This window comes from Scardinius erythrophthalmus (genome assembly GCF_964197995.2).
Source record: "Scardinius erythrophthalmus genome assembly, chromosome: 16".
Taxonomy (NCBI): domain Eukaryota; kingdom Metazoa; phylum Chordata; class Actinopteri; order Cypriniformes; family Leuciscidae; genus Scardinius; species Scardinius erythrophthalmus.
In genome coordinates, this window is record NC_138236.1 from 2,615,156 (window position 1) to 2,636,439 (window position 21,284).

Below are 21,284 nucleotides of genomic sequence, written 5' to 3' on the forward strand. Positions count from 1 at the left end.
GTAACGAGAGTTCAAACCTCAGACAGAATCCCTTTGTCCAAGAAAGAGATTTTTTTAATAGTAAAATGTATTTATAAATGGAGACCAGATGGGACTAATAAACGTCATTTGCACGGCTGAATATTGTTATCATCAGGGCTCAACATGCATGAAAAATCAGTGGAACACTGATGATGTTATGGGAAACATTAACATGTGTTTTCTCATTTACTGATTTGTGTGTGTGTGTGTGTGTGTGTGTGTGTGTGTGTGTGTGTGTGTGTGTGTGTGTGTGTGTGTGTGTGTGTGCGTGCGAGCGTGTGTGTGTGTGTGTAATAGTTCTTTAGAACAGAATAAAATCATTATAATGTCAAATTATGTAAAAGTATTAATAAATGTGATGCCATTATTATGAAAACAATCAAATCCCAAATGTAATTCAACATTCTCAAAGGATTTGGAAACATTTGTATGTTTCTGAAGTTGTCCAAAGGTTTAATGTTTTCAATGCCTTGATTTTGCATGTTTGATATTGCATCTACACAAACATATAAAAATATACACTATCATACAAAAGATTTTTATGATTTAAAAAGAGGTCTCTTCTGCTCACCAAGGCTGCATTTGTTTGATAAAAAAATACAGTAAAAATGGTATATATAAAAAATATTGAGAAATATTATTAAAAATTAAAATAACATTTCAACACTTTTTAAATATTATATGTAATTGAATATTATATTATATTAATTTGACATAAATGTAATTTATTCCTTTGATCAAAGCTTAATTATTTAGCATCATCAGTGTCACATGATCCTTCAGAAATCATTCTAATAAGATGATTTGCTGCTCAATAAACATTTATTATTATTATCAGTGTTGGAAACAGTTGTGCTGCTGATTCATATTTTAGTCAAAACCGTGATACATTTTCTTTTCAGGATTCTTTGATGAATAGGAAGTTCAAATGAACAGAATGAATGAAATATCTTTTTTTAACATTACAAATGTCTTTACTGTCGCTTCTGATCAATTTAATGCGTCTCTTCTGGCTGGTGTCTTTTCAACAGGCTAATCCATAATTATTTATTTTCTCTTTTCAAATTTCTCCAGCAGTGTGTTAACACTTAGCATGAGGATTATGGATAATTACTGAAACCTTCTGTTGCGTTTTCAGACATAGAGAAGAAAAAAAATGAGATAATGAATAAGAGAAATCCATAATCTCAAGATCAATTTCCAATTTGCATCAAACCGAATTCAACATGGAAGTCCACATATCTAAAGCAGCTTTATGCATCATTTCAAAATGCTCTATAACAGATGCCATGTGCTGATTACATACTGTCTGGCGTTTTATTTTAATATGAGAACGACAGAATCAATACCCTGCCATTCCCAGCATCATTATAAACAGCAAATGTTGTGCATTGCGGAGTAAATCATCACTCAAAATCAACACAAAAACTGGTTACAACCTTATAAAAATTTTACAGTGCTGCTTAGTTGTTCTCTGGCACAGTATTGCAGTAGCTACAAAACTCTAGTGTGGTCTGTTTTTTTTTTTTTTCTGTTTTTTAGCAAAGTCAAATCAAGGGAACTTGCGCTGGAAACAACAACGAGACCGCCGTTGTGCAGCTGAGGCTGGATATTGAAAAAGCAGAACAGAGCAATCCATAACTCTGTCCCCCAAATTACATTTTTTTCTCAGATAGAGAGCAGTTCACTGACTCAACACACAACGTGGCCCAGAAACATTGTGCACTGAGACGGTTGGGATTGCTTAACTCCCTTCAAAGTTTCTTCACTAAGAGCAATTAAGCAATGAAAGTTTTTAAAAGTGACAGAAAAGCGGCCTTTGAGAGCCAAGCACGTCTTGTTTTAAACATGCATTGAGACCTGCTGGAGGTCATGAGATTGGAAAGGAGTTCCTGCAACATTTATTTTGGCACTGTTTGTTTTGGCATTTGAAAACGAGGTCTTAACAACTACTGTCATTGCATTACCGTATATTTGCAATGAATTTATACAAAGCAGTGTTTTAAATTCAAATAAATTAAAGAGAAACTCGTGCAAAGGTTAGGAACTATATCAGATGGGTTCCATCAGACCAGATGTCTTTCGTTCATATGGACTTGTTTAAGACGTTGGCTAAATTTAGTCTTTCTTCTCCAACAGTCTATTACATATAGCGGGGCCCAATGTCATCGCTTTGACAAGGGTTTGGAGGAAAAACTTCATTAACTCTCTTTATGACCCTTAAAACTCAGAGGTGAACGCAATTCCCTTTGTTCTCCTAATATCCGCAGCACTTTTAACCACATGAACACGACTGGAACGCAAACCAGGCAGTGGTGTTTGATTAATGAGTGATATCGCAAACTCCTCAACAACACTCTAAATAATCTTGGGTTATTTTTCCTACCCAAATCCTGGGTCAGACGTAACAACCCAGTGTTTGGGTAGTGTTTGTGTTACCCAGATCCTGGGTCAGACGTAACAACCCAGTGTTTGGGTAGTTACTGTGTAACCCAGATCCTGGGTCAAACGTAACAACCCAGTGTTTGGGTAGTGTTTGTGTTACCCAGATCCTGGGTCAAACGTAACAACCCAGTGTTTGGGTAGTTATTCTGTAACCCAGATCCTGGGTCAGACGTGACAACCCAGTGTTTGGGTAGTTATCGTGTAACCCAGATCCTGGGTCAGATGTAACAACCCAGTGTTTGAGTAGTTATTGTGTAACCCAGATCCTGGGTCAGACGTAACAACCCAGTGTTTGGGTAGTGTTTGTGTTACCCAGATCCAGGGTCAGACGTAACAACCCAGTGTTTGGGTAGTTACTGTGTAACCCAGATCCTGGGTCAAACGTAACAACCCAGTGTTTGGGTAGTGTTTGTGTTACCCAGATCCTGGGTCAAACGTAACAACCCAGTGTTTGGGTAGTTATTCTGTAACCCAGATCCTGGGTCAGACGTGACAACCCAGTGTTTGGGTAGTTATTCTGTAACCCAGATCCTGGGTCAGACGTGACAACCCAGTGTTTGGGTAGTTATCGTGTAACCCAGATCCTGGGTCAGACGTAACAACCCAGTGTTTGAGTAGTTATTGTGTAACCCAGATCCTGGGTCAGACGTAACAACCCAGTGTTTAGGTAGTTATTGTGTTACACAGATCCTGGGTCAGACGTAACAACCCAGTGTTTGGGTAGTTATTGTGTAACCCAGATCCTGGGTCAGATGTAACAACCCAGTGTTTGGGTAGTTATTATGTAACCCAGATCCTGGGTCAGACGTAACAACCCAGTGTTTGGGTAGTTATTGTGTTACACAGATCCTGGGTCAGACGTAACAACCCAGTGTTTGGGTAGTTATTGTGCTACCCAGATCCTGGGTCAGATTTAACAACCCAGTGTTTAGGTAGTTATTGTGTTACACAGATCCTGGGTCAGATGTAACAACCCAGTGTTTGGGTAGTTATTGTGTTACACAGATCCTGGGTCAGACGTAACAACCCAGTGTTTGGGTAGTTATTGTGTTACACAGATCCTGGGTCAGACGTAACAACACAGTGTTTAGGTAGTTATTGTGTAACCCAGATCCTGGGTCAGACGTAACAACCCAGTGTTTAGGTAGTTATTGTGTTACACAGATCCTGGGTCAGATGTAACAACCCAGTGTTTGGGTAGTTATTGTGTTACACAGATCCTGGGTCAGACGTAACAACCCAGTGTTTGGGTAGTTATTGTGTTACACAGATCCTGGGTCAGACGTAACAACACAGTGTTTAGGTAGTTATTGTGTAACCCAGATCCTGGGTCAGACGTAACAACCCAGTGTTTGGGTAGTTATTGTGTTACACAGATCCTGGGTCAGACGTAACAACCCAGTGTTTGGGTAGTTATTGTGTAACCCAGATCCTGGGTCAGACGTAACAACCCAGTGTTTGGGTAGATCCTGGGTCAGACGTAACAACCCAGTGTTTAGGTAGTTATTGTGTTACACAGATGCTGGGTCAGACGTAACAACCCAGTGTTTGGGTAGTTATTGTGTAACCCAGATCCTGGGTCAGACGTAACAACCCAGTGTTTGGGTAGTTATTGCGTTACACAGATCCTGGGTCAAACGTAACAACCCAGTGTTTGGGTAGTTATTGTGTAACCCAGATCCTGGGTCAGACGTAACAACCCAGTGTTTGGGTAGTTATTGTGTAACCCAGATCCTGGGTCAGACGTAACAACCCAGTGTTTAGGTAGTTATTGTGTTACACAGATCCTGGGTCAGACGTAACAACCCAGTGTTTGGGTAGTTATTGTGTTACACAGATCCTGGGTCAGACGTAACAACCCAGTGTTTGGGTAGTTATTGTGTAACCCAGATCCTGGGTCAGATGTAACAACCCAGTGTTTAGGTAGTTATTGTGTTACACAGATCCTGGGTCAGACGTAACAACCCAGTGTTTGGGTAGTTATTGTGTAACCCAGATCCTGGGTCAGACGTAACAACCCAGTGTTTAGGTAGTTATTGTGTAACCCAGATCCTGGGTCAGACGTAACAACCCAGTGTTTAGGTAGTTATTGTGTTACACAGATCCTGGGTCAGACGTAACAACCCAGTGTTTGGGTAGTTATTGTGTAACCCAGATTCTGGGTCAGATGTAACAACCCAGTGTTTGGGTAGTTATTGTGTAACCCAGATCCTGGGTCAGATGTAACAACCCAGTGTTTGGGTAGTTATTGTGTAACCCAGATCCTGGGTCAGATGTAACAACTCAGTGTTTGGGTAGTTATTGTGTAACCCAGATCCTGGGTCAGACGTAACAACCCAGTGTTTGGGTAGTTATTGTGTAACCCAGATCCTGGGTCAGATGTAACAACTCAGTGTTTGGGTAGTTATTGTGTAACCCAGATCCTGGGTCAGACGTAACAACCCAGTATTTGGGTAGTTATTGTGTAACCCAGCTCCTGGGTCAGACATAACAACCCAGTGTTTGGGTAGTTATTGTGTAACCCAGCTCCTGGGTCAGACGTAACAACCCAGTGTTTGAGTTATTTATCGCAGACTTTTTGCGACCTCTTCAGGAGAGAGCAGTGCAGCTCCATAAAATTGGTACATGTCTTCGGTAAAATAGAGGTTTGTGTACATTCTAATTTATCTTTAAATTCATTATTGTTCTATATATCATTTATTTTTATGCAAAGCAACATACAGGGACGCGATGTGAGTCACACAGACGAGTGTCGCATCAATCTTTTTGCGTGATGGAAGGCCTGATGCCTTGCATACATTTTTATAAATTAATTTTTTAAAAAGATACAGAATATAAATACTTAAAAAGTAAAAAAATATTCTCAGGACTGTACACTGATTGTTTATGAGCAGGTTATGGAGTCAGTCACAGCATATTTCGTCTATGAGTGAAACGCAGGACGGCGGTCTGAAGTAAGAAGTTCCCCCGCTGAACACAATACGAGATCCAGCACCGTTACAGTGGAAACGGGACAACAGAGACTGGGCCATTACACTTGAATTACTTCTAAATGATTAATTTTTACTTGTAAATGTTTCATTTTTACTTCTAATATTTGTTAAACAAGCTTAAATGTATGCAATATGTATTCAAAACTATATAAAATATACTATACTGTAAAATTTGATCGAAAATAAAGGAATTATCTTGCAAAGTTTAGAGGATTTAAGTTAATTCGGGTTAAATAAACAACCCAATTTGCTGGGTAAAATTAACCCAACCCTGTTCTGTCCTATATTAGCCCAGCCCTTGGGTTGAAACAACCCAAACTGGGTTGTTTTCAATGCAGTGTTTTATAGAGTGAAGGCCCAAACTATATAAACAAGACCAAAAATCAATTCCCTATTCCTAATCCCATCAAAAAACGTCATTTGTCTAAGTAAGCGCTCCTCTAACAAAGCTCTGTCACATTTCTGGCACGTCTTCAGAGAGGCTTGTCTTTATCTGACGCCTGGGTCGTCTAGAACTCAAGCACAGTGAATTCTCTCTTAAAAAAAACCCACCCAGTCTTGGACGGATGAAGTGTGTGAACCATCAGGAGTCCTGCAGTGAAGGAGCTGGGATGCTTTCCCAAAGCCGACGGGAGCGTGCATGTTTGAAATCAGGAAAAGCCTAGAGACTCGCTTTCCTGTTTTTTTGGGCCACACTTTGCATTCAGCATTCAGCGTCTGTTGGTAGTCAACAAGTGAACAACAGTCAACAGAGGGGAGGATATTAGCAAATTAATATGCAGATTTGCCTCGCAGAAATACAGCGGGTTGTTGATTGCGAATTCTTGCATACGGAGAAGATGAGTTGATAATTACCACACCAGATCCGTCAATACATAAGAGAAACGTTCTGGATGCAGATCAGTGCCACGCTTTGACAGAGTGTTAGGATTTTTAAGCAAGTAAAGTCCACCTGCTTTTTATTTTCATGTTTTGTCTTGTTTCGCCAAACAAGAAAAGCATTGCAAAAATGGAAGACGAATAGATAGCCCCCCCCCAGTCTCCTGTCTCCCGAGGGTTAGATGGAATTCCAGCAGTCTTTGGCTCTGGGATATTTGTCATCCCTCATCTACCCTTTGATCCCAGTGCAAATCTTTGCCTTCCAAGCCTCTTTCTCTGCACTGCCTCCCATCATCCTTTTCTAATTAAGGCCAGGCTCACTGTAAACTCGCCCTGAGACCTTGAATTTCCTCGGTTCTGCAACCCCAAAAAACAATCCGGCAAGAGCAACTTTTGTGTGGGCAAACTGAGAGGAATGAGGAAGATTCACTTTATTTAGCTCAAACTCCAGTAACTATATTGCTATTGGTGAGAATTAATATTAATTAATGCAATGATATCAGGAGAGATCGAATGTGGCGGCTTATTATATCAAACTTGCAATGATGTTCACCAACTATCAATATTTAATTAGTGTCAGTGACTGTGTAAATTTGAGCTGGTCACAAAAAAAGGATGATGAATTAAAATTTAAATACATGAATAAAGAGACAGATCAACCAAAAATATAATTTCAATCCTTCATGCATCTCTTTTTTCTGTGGAACACAAATGAAGATATTTTAAAATACATTTGAAATAAAAACTTTTTGAAAGTGTAAGTGAAAAAGTGAAGTTCAGCTGAAAAAGTGTTTCCAGTCGATATATTTTTGTATTTTCGAATTGCAGTTTTATTCTAATTCCTTACTTTTACATTCCACTTTCAATTTTGCTTCCTGTTTGCTGTCAATCAGATTCAAATTTAAAAATGTGAAATTGACTGTGCAACTGAAAAGTCAGCATATAAAAAGTGGCGCAAGAAAACAAAGTCAAATGCATTTGTGTATGAAGTAATCAGAAAAGAAGGAAAAAAGAAGAAACTTTATTTCTGTAACACTTTCTATGAAGACCATGCTTATAATGAATTATAGCTCCATTTATACTTATTTATAAGTATTACTATTTTATTTATATGCATTTATGCAGTTATGCATTTTCTTTTTCAATGTGCATGCTCATATTCCATTATACACTAATTTATAAGTATTAATTAGTCAGTCACATGGTTCTATGAATGTATTTATAAAGATGCACCATTATGTTTGTTACAATGACTTTTTAGTAATTCAGATTTATTTCTGTCAAATAAGTAAACATGTTGTTATTACAGTTACTAAATGCATCACTGGTGGTTTTAAGTATACATTTTCCTAAATAAAAATATAAATTTTAACAAATCCAAATGCCATCCATGACCTCTAATGCAAACAATAGCCATTAAAGACATAATTGATAACTAATTGGTACAGCAAACAAGTGTCTCTGGAACTATTTTATATTTTATCATTTATTCTTCAGTGTATGATGGATAATGCGCATTGAAAAAGCAAATGCATGACTTATAAGTAATTATAAAAATAATATAAATGTAACTATAACTATAACTGTTCTTATAATGCAGTATAGGTCTTAATGAGTCTTTATAAATATATTTATAGAATAGTAATACTTATAGTATTATAAAGTATAAATGGGGCTATAATTCATAATTAATAATAAGAAAAAGAAAAGAAAGTGTTCCCATTATGCTGAGGCTTATATCATACTTGTTATGCTAATTTTTCATATTATGCACAAATATTGCGGAAATAAGATGAAGCCTCAAGCTATCGCGAATAATGAATGTTGATTAATAATGGATTGCATTTGCATTAATTCTTGTGATTGCAAGATCACCAAATGCTGGCAGGGGTTGGTTTTAATAGTAGTAATTTTGGAAACAGCAGTAGAATATTGGTATTTTATCTCTGCGCCCTTTTCACTTTGCACGTTTTACCATTTCTGTGAACAAAATCCAGTCAGAGAACATTTTTGACTGCTAAAATCAACACCTGCACCGCGCTCTTGTGTGACTCCGAGTGCAACACATGCATTATGCAAACAGTCACCATGACTACAGATAACAGGCATCATGAAAAAGTAGATTTCTTTCTCAGAAATTTCTTGGGGGAAAATAATACACATTGCACAATCAAACAAACACCATAAAACCATCAAGCCAAGCAAAAACAGAAAAAAAAATGCATGGCTATTCCAGTCTTTATGAGGATCATTTGATGTTTGCGGGGATAATTTTCCAGGAAGAACCAACAGGGCGACCTTTAAAGTGAGTGGAGTTGCTATGAGCTCTCATAGGCCTGTCCTGAGTGTTAAAGATCCAGTAAAACAAAGTGCCGTGACCCGGGTTCCCCTCAGTTGTGTGTTATCTCTCGGCCTTGTCATCTCATTCCATTCTCATTCCACACCGGTGCACATGACCTTCCCAGAACAATGGAGACGGTGAGCTAAAGGTTTCCCATCCCGTACGCAGGGTTGATGGATGCTCTCTCGCCCGGCGCAGAGCTATAGGACACCGATACCTGGGTTAAAAGCCTCACAGCAAGTGCCAGAGAAATTTAAAACCGGCCAATTAAATAAAAGATCTGATAACATGCCGAGCGAGTGGAATATGGTGAACGGCTTACCGTTGAGGTTATTAAACATATGTCGGTCTTTCACGCTGTGCAGTCCCTATAATATATGTCTTAATATATTGGATAACATATTAAACCCACAATTTTTAAAGACAAAAGATCATATTAGTCACTTTTAAACTTATTTCTGAAGTTCAGAACGTTCCTCAGAACAGGAATGACCCCTCTGGACGAGTAAAAGCATATCTCATATCCTACTACGTGTTGAATATGACAATCAAACGACTAAGGATAATGCAGTCCATATAATATTTATATGATTATATGAGTCTGCCGCAGGCACCAGGAACGGAGAGGAGCAATTACTCTGTCATCCTGGTGCCCTCAACCCTCCTGAAGGGATCACATTAATCTCATGGAGGACTTCGGAGCGGGGCTGGAAAGAACACTCATTTGTCTAAAGATCTTCCTGAGATTTTCTGTCATAACGATAACGCCAACCCGAGAAAATACTGATGAGTTGTTCGCATGAGAAGGTTTCCAGCACCAGTGTGTGATGGACGCCATTCTTTTTTCTTTTTTGTTAATGAAATTCGGACACTGGCTCTTCTATGTGATCAAGAAATATACAGGCATCAAAATATAAGTAAAACAACTAATTACATGCATGATTTTATGTATTTCAGAGTTCCCAAAAAAAGGAAATTCGACATGAAAAATAAAAAATAAAAAGTAGAGCGGGGCCTCATTTATAAAATGCATGTATTTATCCTAAATATCATGGATTTTATCCTATTTATAAAGGCATACGCTAACGTGATGCCAACTGAAGAATATGTGTACGAAATTCATTTATATAAATAGGCAATCATGATATGCATTAATATAATTATTCATTAATTATATGCACAAAATGTGCAATATTTTAACCGCTTTTCAATAATCACATCACTGAATTTAATACATTTGTATGAATGATTTCCAGTGTCTAGAAACCCGGACACTCACACATATTTTCTTTAGGAAAGTGTGCTGGGATTTCCTTGACCATTGATGATAAGTGCTATACAAACTGAGCTTGAATTGAAGATGAACTGTGATTTGTAAAGAGAGATGCATTTCTGTGCATATGGACGTTTTATAGTAACATTTCAGTCGTACATTTACATTTAGGATCATTATAGGCACGTCTTTTTAAATAACGCCCCAGGAATGAATCTGTAAGGGAATTGAAAAGCAACAAATCAAAGCCAATCAGAAAATATTTAAGATGCTGTTTCGGAGCCATGGGATTTCATTGCGGGCAGGGCTAGAAACTGAGCGGCTTACAAACGTGTCCCAGATGGTTAGAACAAAAACTCACATTAACACTGGAGAGATTCAATTTACGTTTGTCGCCATATATCAGATCACACCTGGTTAGACAGCGTGTAAAACACGAGCAGAGCGTCTTGTGGCGGTCACAGACCTCTACTGGGAAAGCTCAAAGCTCACAGTCATCTTAACTAACCACAACAGGCGCTCTGGTCTGCATATAGCTTACATGAGGACAATTCATCAGTCAGTTTCACAAGCCATGTGTTAAACTAACTGACAATAATATATATACGTTAAGAGCAAGCTGGAGGAGCCGTAGAACTAACACAGAGTCCACATGTTTATCATCTCCCTTTGCGTGAGAACATTTAAATACTCCATTGCTCATTTTTCCATTTCGAAACAATGAGCCCATCCTCCTCTGGATCAGAACCAGCAGTAATTTATCATTCAGCTATAATGCCTGCTATACCCTACAAATATTTGTAGAGCCAGCTACTTTGAGTCTTTTGAGCCTGTCAAGCCACAAGCAAGTGATATTTGCCAAGTCAATTAGTGACTTCGAACTGACAGTCCTAATGTACTATATTAAGGTCAGCATGAAACACAAGTTGCACTAATCTTTTCTTTTCTACTGTGTCCTAAAATCCGAGTGAAAAGGCAAACAAGAGCAAATGTTGGGCGGGGCTTGCTTTTATTCATTGGGAATTGATTGGATGGTTGTGGTTTGCTATTGGTGGATCTCATGTGATTGACAGGTTGCCCCGCCCTCAATATCAGAGAAGAGAAGAGATGCTGCAAGAGGGAGGGGAAGTTATTCTGATTCAAGATTATGAGGAACATCAAATTAAAAAATGACATGCACGAATAAATCATTTAAATACTGCAATATTCCATAGAAAATAAGAATTGCCAATTTTGACTTCATGATTATTATATTATATTATATTATATTATATTATATTATATTATATTATATTATATTATATTATATTATATTATATTATATTATATTATATTATATAATATAATAGAATTTTCACGTTTTGTGTGTTCAGATTCATGTTTGTATTTATGTTGTAGTATTTTGATGTCAGTTTTCTGTTCTGTTCTGTTTTTGTTCCCTTCCGCTCCTGTCCCGTTCCGTTCCTGTTTCTGTTCCTGTCCTGTTGCTGTCCTGTTCCGCTCTGGGGTGCATTTCCCGAAAGCATCGTTTGCCAACTATGGTCGCAGGTTCTGACGTTATTAGCATAGTTCAGTGAGTCTGTGTTTCCCGAAACCATCGTTCCAATGAACATTCGCAAACTGCATTGCAAAGTTGTGTGTTTGGAACGACAGCTCTCTATGTCAGAACTACGTAAGAACGAGCCTATGACCTGTGGTTAGAAGCATACTTTCTAGTTTGCATGACATGTGGACTCAATAAATCCTTATTTTGAGCCAAATAAGCAAGCTAACATTTAGTACAATCTATATATTTTATTTAGACTTCATAAAAATGTAAATTTAGGTCTTTTGGCGTCGTTTTTGAAGAATGCGCATGTGCGAACACGCTCTACTATGTAAGAACGAGCCTATGCTATGATTGAATCTGTAAAAATAGCAAACTAATTGAGAAAAATTAGAAATAGTCCTCAGATACCACGTCCGTAATTTATAGCAAAAGATTTAGCATTAATTCGATCTCAAGCAGATTTATTCAAATAAGTTATTACACCACCAAATGTGTGACATCATTAAACAATGTGGATGAACGACCTATACTTTTCAAAAGTCTGAGTTACTGTCAAGCTACTGAATATGTAGAGTTTTTTAGTTTGTTGGTTACTCCCCCAAACTGTGCAGAACAGCCTATTTCCTGCTGCACCACGTCATATATTTTGCTGCTCATAATGTGGTCTCTGCCTCCTTTGCACAATTTCTTCCCAATGCAGCACTTCACAGGGCTTCTGGTGACTGCAGATGAATGGAGGAACCTTTTGGCTTGACGCAAGCTGTATTTAAAACTCGCTCGGAGAACAGAACACACACCACGGGTAATGACAAGCGCTCGACTATTCATCACGCAAACCTGTCAATGCAGCAAGGGCGCTTATGAAAAGTATCAACCTGTAAACAGTGTGTGTGTGTGTGTGTGTGTGTGCGTGTGTGTGTGCGTGTGTGTGTGTGTGCGTGTGTGTGAGTGTGCGTGTGTGTGAGTGATGGTAGGGTTAGTGTAAGGGGACGGAATATACAGTTTGGACAGTATAAAACCCATTACGTCTATGGAGAGTCCCCACAAAGATAGTGAACCAGACTGTGTGTGTGTGTGTGTGTGTGTGTGTGTGTGTGTGTGTGCGTGTGCGTGTGTGTGCGTGCGTGCGTGCGTGCGCGTGTGTGTGTGTGTGTGTGTGTGTGCGTGTGTGCGTGTGTGTGTGTGTGCGTGTGTGTGAGTGATGGTAGGGTTAGTGTAAGGGGACGGAATATACAGTTTGGACAGTATAAAACCCATTACGTCTACGGAGAGTCCCCACAAAGATAGCGAACCAGACTGTGTGTGTGTGTGTGTTATTAAGAACAAGAACATACTGAATGAATATGCAAGGAAGTGGGTGTAGTGTGTACCGTGAGGGTGTTTATCAATCACAGAAGCTAAAGGTGCGTTCAGCCATATGGGAGCCATCTGGGACTGAAGGCCAAGCATCATCTCTGCTGACACCACCAGCATGAAGTGTCACGGTGAGCCCACCATTCACTGGTCACAAGGTCGCACTAGAGGAGACAAACAGAGAAGAAAAAAGTGTAATGTAGCAAGATGTTTGACTACCGATAAGAAGTCTTTTGTACATATTCTGGACAAGAACCGAGATTTGATTGACAAGCAAGACCCTGATAGCCTGGGAAAACCCAGACAACTTCCGGCAAATTCAGATTTGCTCGAGAAGTAAGTCTGGCAAAGAGCTCATTCAAGCCCGTTTCCATGGCCTAGAAATCGCGGCACCAATCAGAAACGTTGAGGCGGGCTTTACACAATGACGATCGCTCTGATTGGTTTTAGGTCTATCCAATTGCGCCCAGAGGCATTTGAGCGACGTCCGTTCAACTTTTAAATGCATTATTATATTCAAATTGCAAACGCATGAGGACAGTCTCCATGAAAGCCCACTGGCAGATGAACGTGCTACTACATTTCTCTCCGAAACGGTAGGAAATTAAATTAGATTTAATAGAGGATTTTAACTGTGACACGATGATTGACAGGGCAGTTTATGTGATAGGATGCACGCGACAGATCCGTCCGATAAAGATGACGAAGTAGTATGTCCCAAAACTTGCCAACTTTTTTGCTACACATTCAAAAGTAAATACCTTTTCTTCACAAAAAGAGTACATACTTTTATGGCGTAGTGTAACTTAGGCGAATTGGGATGCAGCATACGGCTTTACAAGATGACGATCACTCTGATTGGTTTTAGGTCTATCCGACGTCCGTTGGTGACGCCCCTTTGGAAATGATTTGTCTATGGAGCTTTGCCAGACCATAACTCAGTTACAACTGAGAATGGTCTGGTTTTAACCAGGCTAAGACCCTGATATACTTCAAGCGAAATCTAAGAACAATCTGGTGTGACGTCGGTCAAAATCAGGCCAAAAAGAAGTTTATTTGGAGCTCGTTTCTGGAAATGTCCTCTCCGGCTGGTAAACACCTTTGAACTAATATTGGTCTGTGTGATGATGTAATAAGTGGGTGTGGCTCTGAGGCTCCGCCTTCTTTGATGTGAAATCTTCTCCGGTTCACTCCGTCAAGGTCAGATGTCCACAAATGAAAAAATTAACACAATGAAAAGCCTCTTTATAGTCGAAACTGAATTTGTGATCTTAATTGAAAGCAACACTGATATGGCGTTATTTTCCTGTCAAATGTCGAGAGCGCATTATTGTAGCGCGAAAGTACATTAATATAATGCGCGGGCGCGAATCTCTCTGCTCGCGCGCGGAATATAATGTGCCGAGCGTGAATCTCTCTGCTCGCGCACGCTCTCAGATACTCGCTGCTCTTGTAAGAATTTTCTCTGGGTTCGCTCAGAGAATATGCCTGCACTTAAAACGTGTTCAGAGCAATCGCGAATCTCTCCTCTTCGTTAAAAGTAAGCGTGTATATGTGCTTAGACTGTGTCCCGTGCGTTCGCGCATACCTAAGTACTCTCTTCGATTTCTTTCTCTTTGCTCTTGGCATAAACGCTGTCAAAACGGCAACAACCAATCAGAAATAGGCTTCAACGACTGACCAATGAAAATGCGACATCGTACATGGAATCTTATTGGTTGATATTGAACCGCACATGGAAAAACTTCAATCAAGACCACAAAAGCTGGCATGAATGTCTAAATAATCCATTGGAAAATTATTTAGACACAGTGGACAGGCAGCCTAAAAACACAATAATGCAATCAGCCAAGAAAACAAATTACCACTAAAAAAACCTAAAAAACTTTACATATCACTTAAAGCTAAAGTGCATATTATTTTCGATGTTAAAATACTCATATACTCACATTGTCATATGTAGAAACTATAAATATGAAATTCATTAGCTGATTTCTTTGCTAACTGTACACGTTGTCTCTTTATTGCTAAATAAATATTATTATTGCTCTATTTGTTTTAAGTGACCTGTCCATCTGCGCACAACAAATGAGTTTGAGTTTGTCTGTATGTTCATACAGTGGTGCAAAAAAAAACAAAAAAAACACTGATCTATATAGAATGACTGGATAGCTCATGACGTCATAAACAGTGAAGCCACCGCGCCGCCATATTGGTATTCCCTAGTGAGCTCACGCGTTCTATTGAATCAATAGGAAATTTTATGATTTGACTGAGAAAACATTGCCTAACGAGACACAGTTTTTAAATCTAAAGTCTCCCTGTATATTCTCACAACGCAAACATCCTAAGCATTTAAATGGGTATTTGTTTAAAGTCGGGAATTTTTTTCCTGCTTATTAAAAAACGGCAATTTCTTTGCAAAAGGAATAAAAAGCTGTACGAGAACTAGTCAGCCTTCACTGAAGAGCTATCTTCACAGGTAAGAAAAACAGTTTGATAATATTAATTAAATAGTGAATGCTACAGACCTATATTTTTGTGAATTGGTGAATATTAAGGTGAATATTGTTTTGTGGCCACGAATTAATAATACCTCAGCACGTTATCTTGTGGCCATGTTGTAATTCGTTAAATCAAAATGAGGGAGGGAATTAGTTCAACGTGTCCACGATTTATTAAAACGAGGGAACAAATAAGTCGTCGTAACAACGAATTATTTAGATCAGTGGACAGGGCGCATAAGAACAAGCAGAGAGAGAGAAAGCCCCGGCCGCGCGCGCGCGCACTCTCACCGCCTTCAAACAACACGAGCGCTGTATTGCTCTCTCTCCCTCGCGCATATCAACATCAATTGACACAATAGTAAAAGGTCGGAAGACCGATTGTGTTTTATAGATTAGTAAGTGTTTGATTAGCAAGTAACGTTACATGTTCAGGAAATGCATAATACAAATTGTATGGGTTAATGTAACGGTAAACGGAGTCTGCACGAAGCTCGTTTGAAGCTGTCAAACGGTTTCGCTATTGCACACTTACCGTAATTGTGATTATTGCTGCTCTGAGGTTTCTTATAGGCTAAGTTACTGTTGACTGTTTTATCGTTGTTTTTGAAGAAGCGGCAGCATTACTCTTGCCTCGGAGAAAACAAAACGGGCATAGCGACAATTTTGCATATAAATTATTACTTATAGGGCTTGAATTACAACCTTTGGGCAGTTTTTCTACATCCTTTTATGAACGTCGTTTTACACTTGTTTACTGCACAGCGGGTCATCTTAAGCCGCCTTTCCACTGCGCACGACATTCGCATTCGATTGTCGCATTTCGCCCCCTGGTGTCAGTCGCACGGAACTTTGAAATTGGTCGTGAAGCAACCGTTACCCTCGGCTATTCACAATGGTAAAATGAATGATTTTAATGAATGTAATGCATGCATGAATTATATCCACACAAAACGAATGACCCTCAATACATCTAATATAAAAAACAGTCGATTTTATAGAGCTAATCAATATAAATATTGATTTAATAATGATAAAAATATTTTTTCAGCCATAATTATTAATAACCGTCATTTTGCAGGAATAGCGTTTACATTAAAGTATTAAAATATTGGTAATTCTAGCTTTGCGCTCATAGTTTTGATTATAATACATCACATCCGGTCGACCGGTCGCATACGGTCTAGCCGCAGAAGTTCAGATATTTCAACGCATCCGAAGCTCAAATCGGATCCGAAATTTCCGCATACGCATATGATCGGAACTCCCCGCAGTTCCCGTACGACTCTCCATTGGAAATGAATGACTTCCGGTCCGACGGCTGTCGTTTGTCGTTTGCAGTAGAAAGGCGGCTTTAAAAGTGCCGTCGGAGCCATAGATGGTCGGAGCTACCAATCTCTGTATAACGGGCGTTGGAGCCCTCTGCTGGTAGGGAATCGTAAGATGGCCGCTCGAACACTTCCGGTGGCTTCACTGCCTACTGGCAGTTTAGAACGTGATGAGCTATCCAGTCATTATATAGATCAGTGAAAAAAACACACACTTCAGCTTTAATGATTAAGAACTCTATATGCTGGGTAGTAGTGGTCTGGCAGTATTGTTCATTTGATATCTCATAGTTTGATTTATTAGTGCTAGTGCTGGCTTCTGCCGAGGACAATCCAGCAGTAGTGGCTACAGGAAAAGACTGCAGTGAAAACATATGTTTGAGTCATCAGCAAGTCAATCAATCCACCACTAAATATCATGAAAATAAATAAATAAACATATAATCAGTGTTAGGTAGTACTATTTATTGCTAAAAGCTTTATTGGTAATTTGATACTGTTAACAAGATTCCATGTACGATGTCGCATTTTCATTGGTCAGTCGTTGAAGCCTATTTCTGATTGGTTGTTGCCGTTTTGACAGCGTTTATGCCAAGAGCAAAGAGAAAGAAATCGAAGAGAGTACTTAGGCATGCGGGCCGCGAACGCACGGGACACAGTCTAAGCACATATACACGCTTACTTTAAGCGAAGAGGAGAGATTCGCGATTGCTCTGAACACGTTTTAAGTGCAGGCATATTCTCTGAGCGAGCCCAGAGAAAATTCTTACAAGAGCAGCGTGTATCTGAGAGCGCGCGCCCAGTTCCCACGCGCAAGCAGAGAGATTCGCGCTCGCGCATTATATTAATGTACTTTCGCGCTACAATAATGCGCTCTCGACATTTGACAGGAAAATAGCGCCATACACTGACACTTTTATTTTCATGTTTAATATTGTAAAGCTGCTGCTTTAAAGCAATCTATTGCACAAAGTGGTATATCAATGAATGTGCTGAATAGGAGAGCTTGTGCAAACATATCCACATTGATATGATCAGATGCTTTCTTAACTGCTCTTTTCTCACCGCTGTCATTTTTGTTGTTTTTTTGTTATTGAGGAAAGCACGCCGCACATATTTACATATTCATGTAAACGTCGCTCTCAACACAGTGTGGACAGTGTCAGGATGTTCGCTAACAGCTACACAGTTGCTCATGTCTTTCGAACTTCTTTAGGGGTTTGAGGTATGAGACTAGTATGAGTCTGATGGTATGGTATGGTATGGTATGAGGTTTTTTCATTATTATTATTATTATCATTATTATTAATCACCAATATCGTTATTTTGCTGAAACCAAAAGAAAAATGTCTATTTAATAAATAACTACGTGGTAATGGCTATATGTGACCCTGGACCACAAAACCAGTCACATGGGTCAATTTTTTGAAATTGAGATTTATACATCATCTGAAAGCTGAATAAATAAGCTTTCCATTGATGTATGGTTTGTTCGCCTTTAAAGTTGTCCATTTTTGTTGCATTCACTCACAAAAATAAATGTTTTATATATTTACGGTAGGAAATTTACAATATATCTTCATGGAACATGATCTTTACTTAATATCCTAATGATTTTTGGCATAAAAGAAAAATCAATCATTTTGACCCATTCAATATATTGCCTATTGCCACAAATATACCCGTGGAACATGTGACTGGTTTTGTGATCCAGGGTCACATATGAGGATAATCAAGTGAACCAAATATGCCTACTTGTACTTTAGGAATAAAAGCTTATTCGATTTAATATTGAACTTGATGAACACAAACCAAAAATCGAATTATTTGGCATCAGTGCAAAAACACTGAATCAACATGCACCAATGCTACAGTTTTCTATATGTCATAATCAAGTATTCATTACTTCAATGAGCTCATTGTTTCTGCCTTAAATTATTACATTGTTTAAATTAATACATTTTTAGATAACTGTGTGATTTGCATATGTTCATTTCTGAAATACATAACTTAGCTAGTTACCTCTGATAACAGATCACTCTAAATTGTAATGTAGACATGTGTTTTCTGTAAAGCTGCTTTGAAATGATATGTATTATGAACAGCGCTATATAAATAACTGTGAATCAAATTGAAATGAAATGAAACACTCGAGTTACAACGACTCAAAATAGTAAAACTGATATCATAAAACAGACAGTTACAACTCTAAACTCTGATTGGATGAGCAGAGCAGTCGTATACACACGACAGCTCATTAAAACACACTTCTGCATTCAGCGTGTGTACCTGGCCCAGGAGAACCGTACCGGGATGTGAGGAAGAGGAACCGCGGAGAGTGAGTTAGCGTTCATTACACGCTCCACTAGCTCCAACACAGCCTGTCTCCAAGCTCCCGGCATCAGTCACGCTGACACTGTCCTCACTGCAGTCCTGTAGACACGGACCATCACTCTCACACAGCTCTGTCCCCCCACGGGCCCACAAACACACACATTAGCTGATACACACCAGTCCAGACATATCACATCCAGATATCTGTGCACACTAGGGATGATTCCACTGCAACATTTCAGTTTCAGTGCTAATATACAGCTCTGAGATCTCGGCATCTTTGAGTCAAACAAAGAGACTATTGTGAATATGCATGATAAATGATCAGACAAAAAAATTAAAAATACATGAACTCCGACATTTATAGATCTTTAAATCAAGCAGGTCATAAAACTAAAAAACAAACGGCAACTAAGCTGCTAAAAAGTGCAATATATTTGAATTATTCTGGTACAAAAAAAAGTTACATTTAAGTTGAATCATAGCAACAAAATATTTCTAGAATGTATTATGTGTTGCAGGGACTCGATGAATGCCTTTCCGACACTTTATGAGACAAACAACCGTTTAGGATGGAGCGATTCATTAAAATTAATTTGACTCTCTAAAGCAACATAGAAAGAACCGTTTAGGATGAAGTGATTCTTTAAAATGAATTTGACTCTCTAAAGCAACATAGAAAGAACCGTTTAGGATGAAGTGATTCTTTAAAATGAATTTGACTCTCTAAACTTTAGAGAGTCAAATTCATTTTAAAGAATCACTTCATAGAGAGTCAAATTCATTTTAAAGAATCACTTCATCCTAAACGGTTCTTTCTATGTTGCTTTGGAGTCTAAAGCAACATAGAAAGAACCGTTTAGGATGAAGTGATTCTTTAAAATGAATTTGACTCTCTAAACTAAAGCAACATAGAAAGAACCGTTTAGGATGAAGTGATTCTTTAAAATGAATTTGACTCTCTAAACTAAAGCAACATAGAAACAACCGTTTAGGATGAAGTGATTCTTTAAAATGAACAACATAGAAAGCGTTTGAAACCGTTTCAAATTCTGACATTAAAAACAGCGATATAGTGTCTATTTACTCTTTAATGGCATATAAAACTCTTGAAGAAAGTATCATTAGGGAGAGTTTTTTTGTGCGTTTCCAAATATATTTTAGAAATAAACACAGTTGTAATTGAGCAAGAAAATATTAATAGGTATAGTTATCATTATTATTAATTTATGGGTGGTGGAATGGAATTTAAACACAATTGCAATGAATTAGAAGACACAATAAAGTACAAAACAAAAAAAGAAAAGAAAACCAACACGTCTTTGTTGATCAGTCCAGCTGTACCTATTCAAGACCTCGCCAATAACAAATAAATCGATTCCTGGAATCAATAACAGGCCTGACTTCATCTGGCAAAGCACCTCCTGAACTATTGACCATTTAATTCAGTGCAGTTACCGAATCAAACTGTGCCACTTGCCTTTGGCATAATCCCGGCCTGCGTTCGGATAGGATCCGGAGCAGATAGCATTGCCTCTGAGCTCATCATCATTAATTATAGCTCGGCTATCAATATGCAATTATCTCCACTGTCTTCAGCTCTACGGGGGGAGGGGGAGGGGGATGGGGAGGGGGACTAAAGCCACGTCACCAACGTCTTCTAAAGAACTCTGGCTTTCAACGAACCAAACTCTCCGATAGCATACAGCTCACTTCGCATCTATAGCTTGGCAAGGAGATCATGATTGCATTACCTCTTTTCCCAGGTGGGAATGGGGCAGCTGTGCCCTTCAACAAAAGCACTTAACCTGAATTGCTTCGGTAAACACCAGCCTGTGTAAATGGAACAGGAGGAAAATGCAGCCTCAGGGTTGCCCGCACGAAAATGTTATTGCTTTGAGGCTGTTCTTTCGTTGGAGACTTAATAGGGTTTGCATTTATGCGTCATTCAAGTAGGGGCGAGCGAGGCACAAACCAACACTTTTTGACTTTCTCAGTTTGTGTAAATTCACTTGGGGTTCAGAGTAATTATTTTTATAATTTCACACATGTCTAGTACAATTATGTGGTTTTGTTTCATTAATACAGTGTTTACTTTTTTCATGATTTACCCTGAAAGCATGGAAGTTAAATGTGACAACATGCCCCATAGGTGCGGCACATTGTAACATGACCATGTGACAGATTAAAATCTGATCTAATCACAAAAATATATACAAGACAAACTAAAATATTGTGTCAATAAAATACACTTATTAACTTTT

At 38.7% G+C, this 21,284-nt stretch overlaps 1 protein-coding gene across 5 annotated transcripts in view; it reads right to left on the reverse strand.

Annotated features, from left to right (window-relative positions):
* Positions 1-21,284, reverse strand: part of znf385d (zinc finger protein 385D) — a 284,480-nt gene that overhangs the window by 262,228 nt on the left and 968 nt on the right. For 3 of the 5 annotated variants that reach the window (XM_081389152.1, XM_081389157.1, XM_081389155.1), the window contains exons 1-2: positions 18,996-19,119; positions 12,872-13,018 (exon numbers count right to left, since the gene is read on the reverse strand). In XM_081389152.1, coding sequence (XP_081245278.1) covers positions 12,872-12,974 — 103 coding nt within the window. In that variant the 5' untranslated portion in view covers positions 12,975-13,018; positions 18,996-19,119. Of the gene's footprint in view, positions 1-12,871; positions 13,019-18,975; positions 19,120-21,284 lie in introns of those variants that run through there. The other 2 variants (XM_081389154.1, XM_081389153.1) reach the window with 2 other exon arrangements.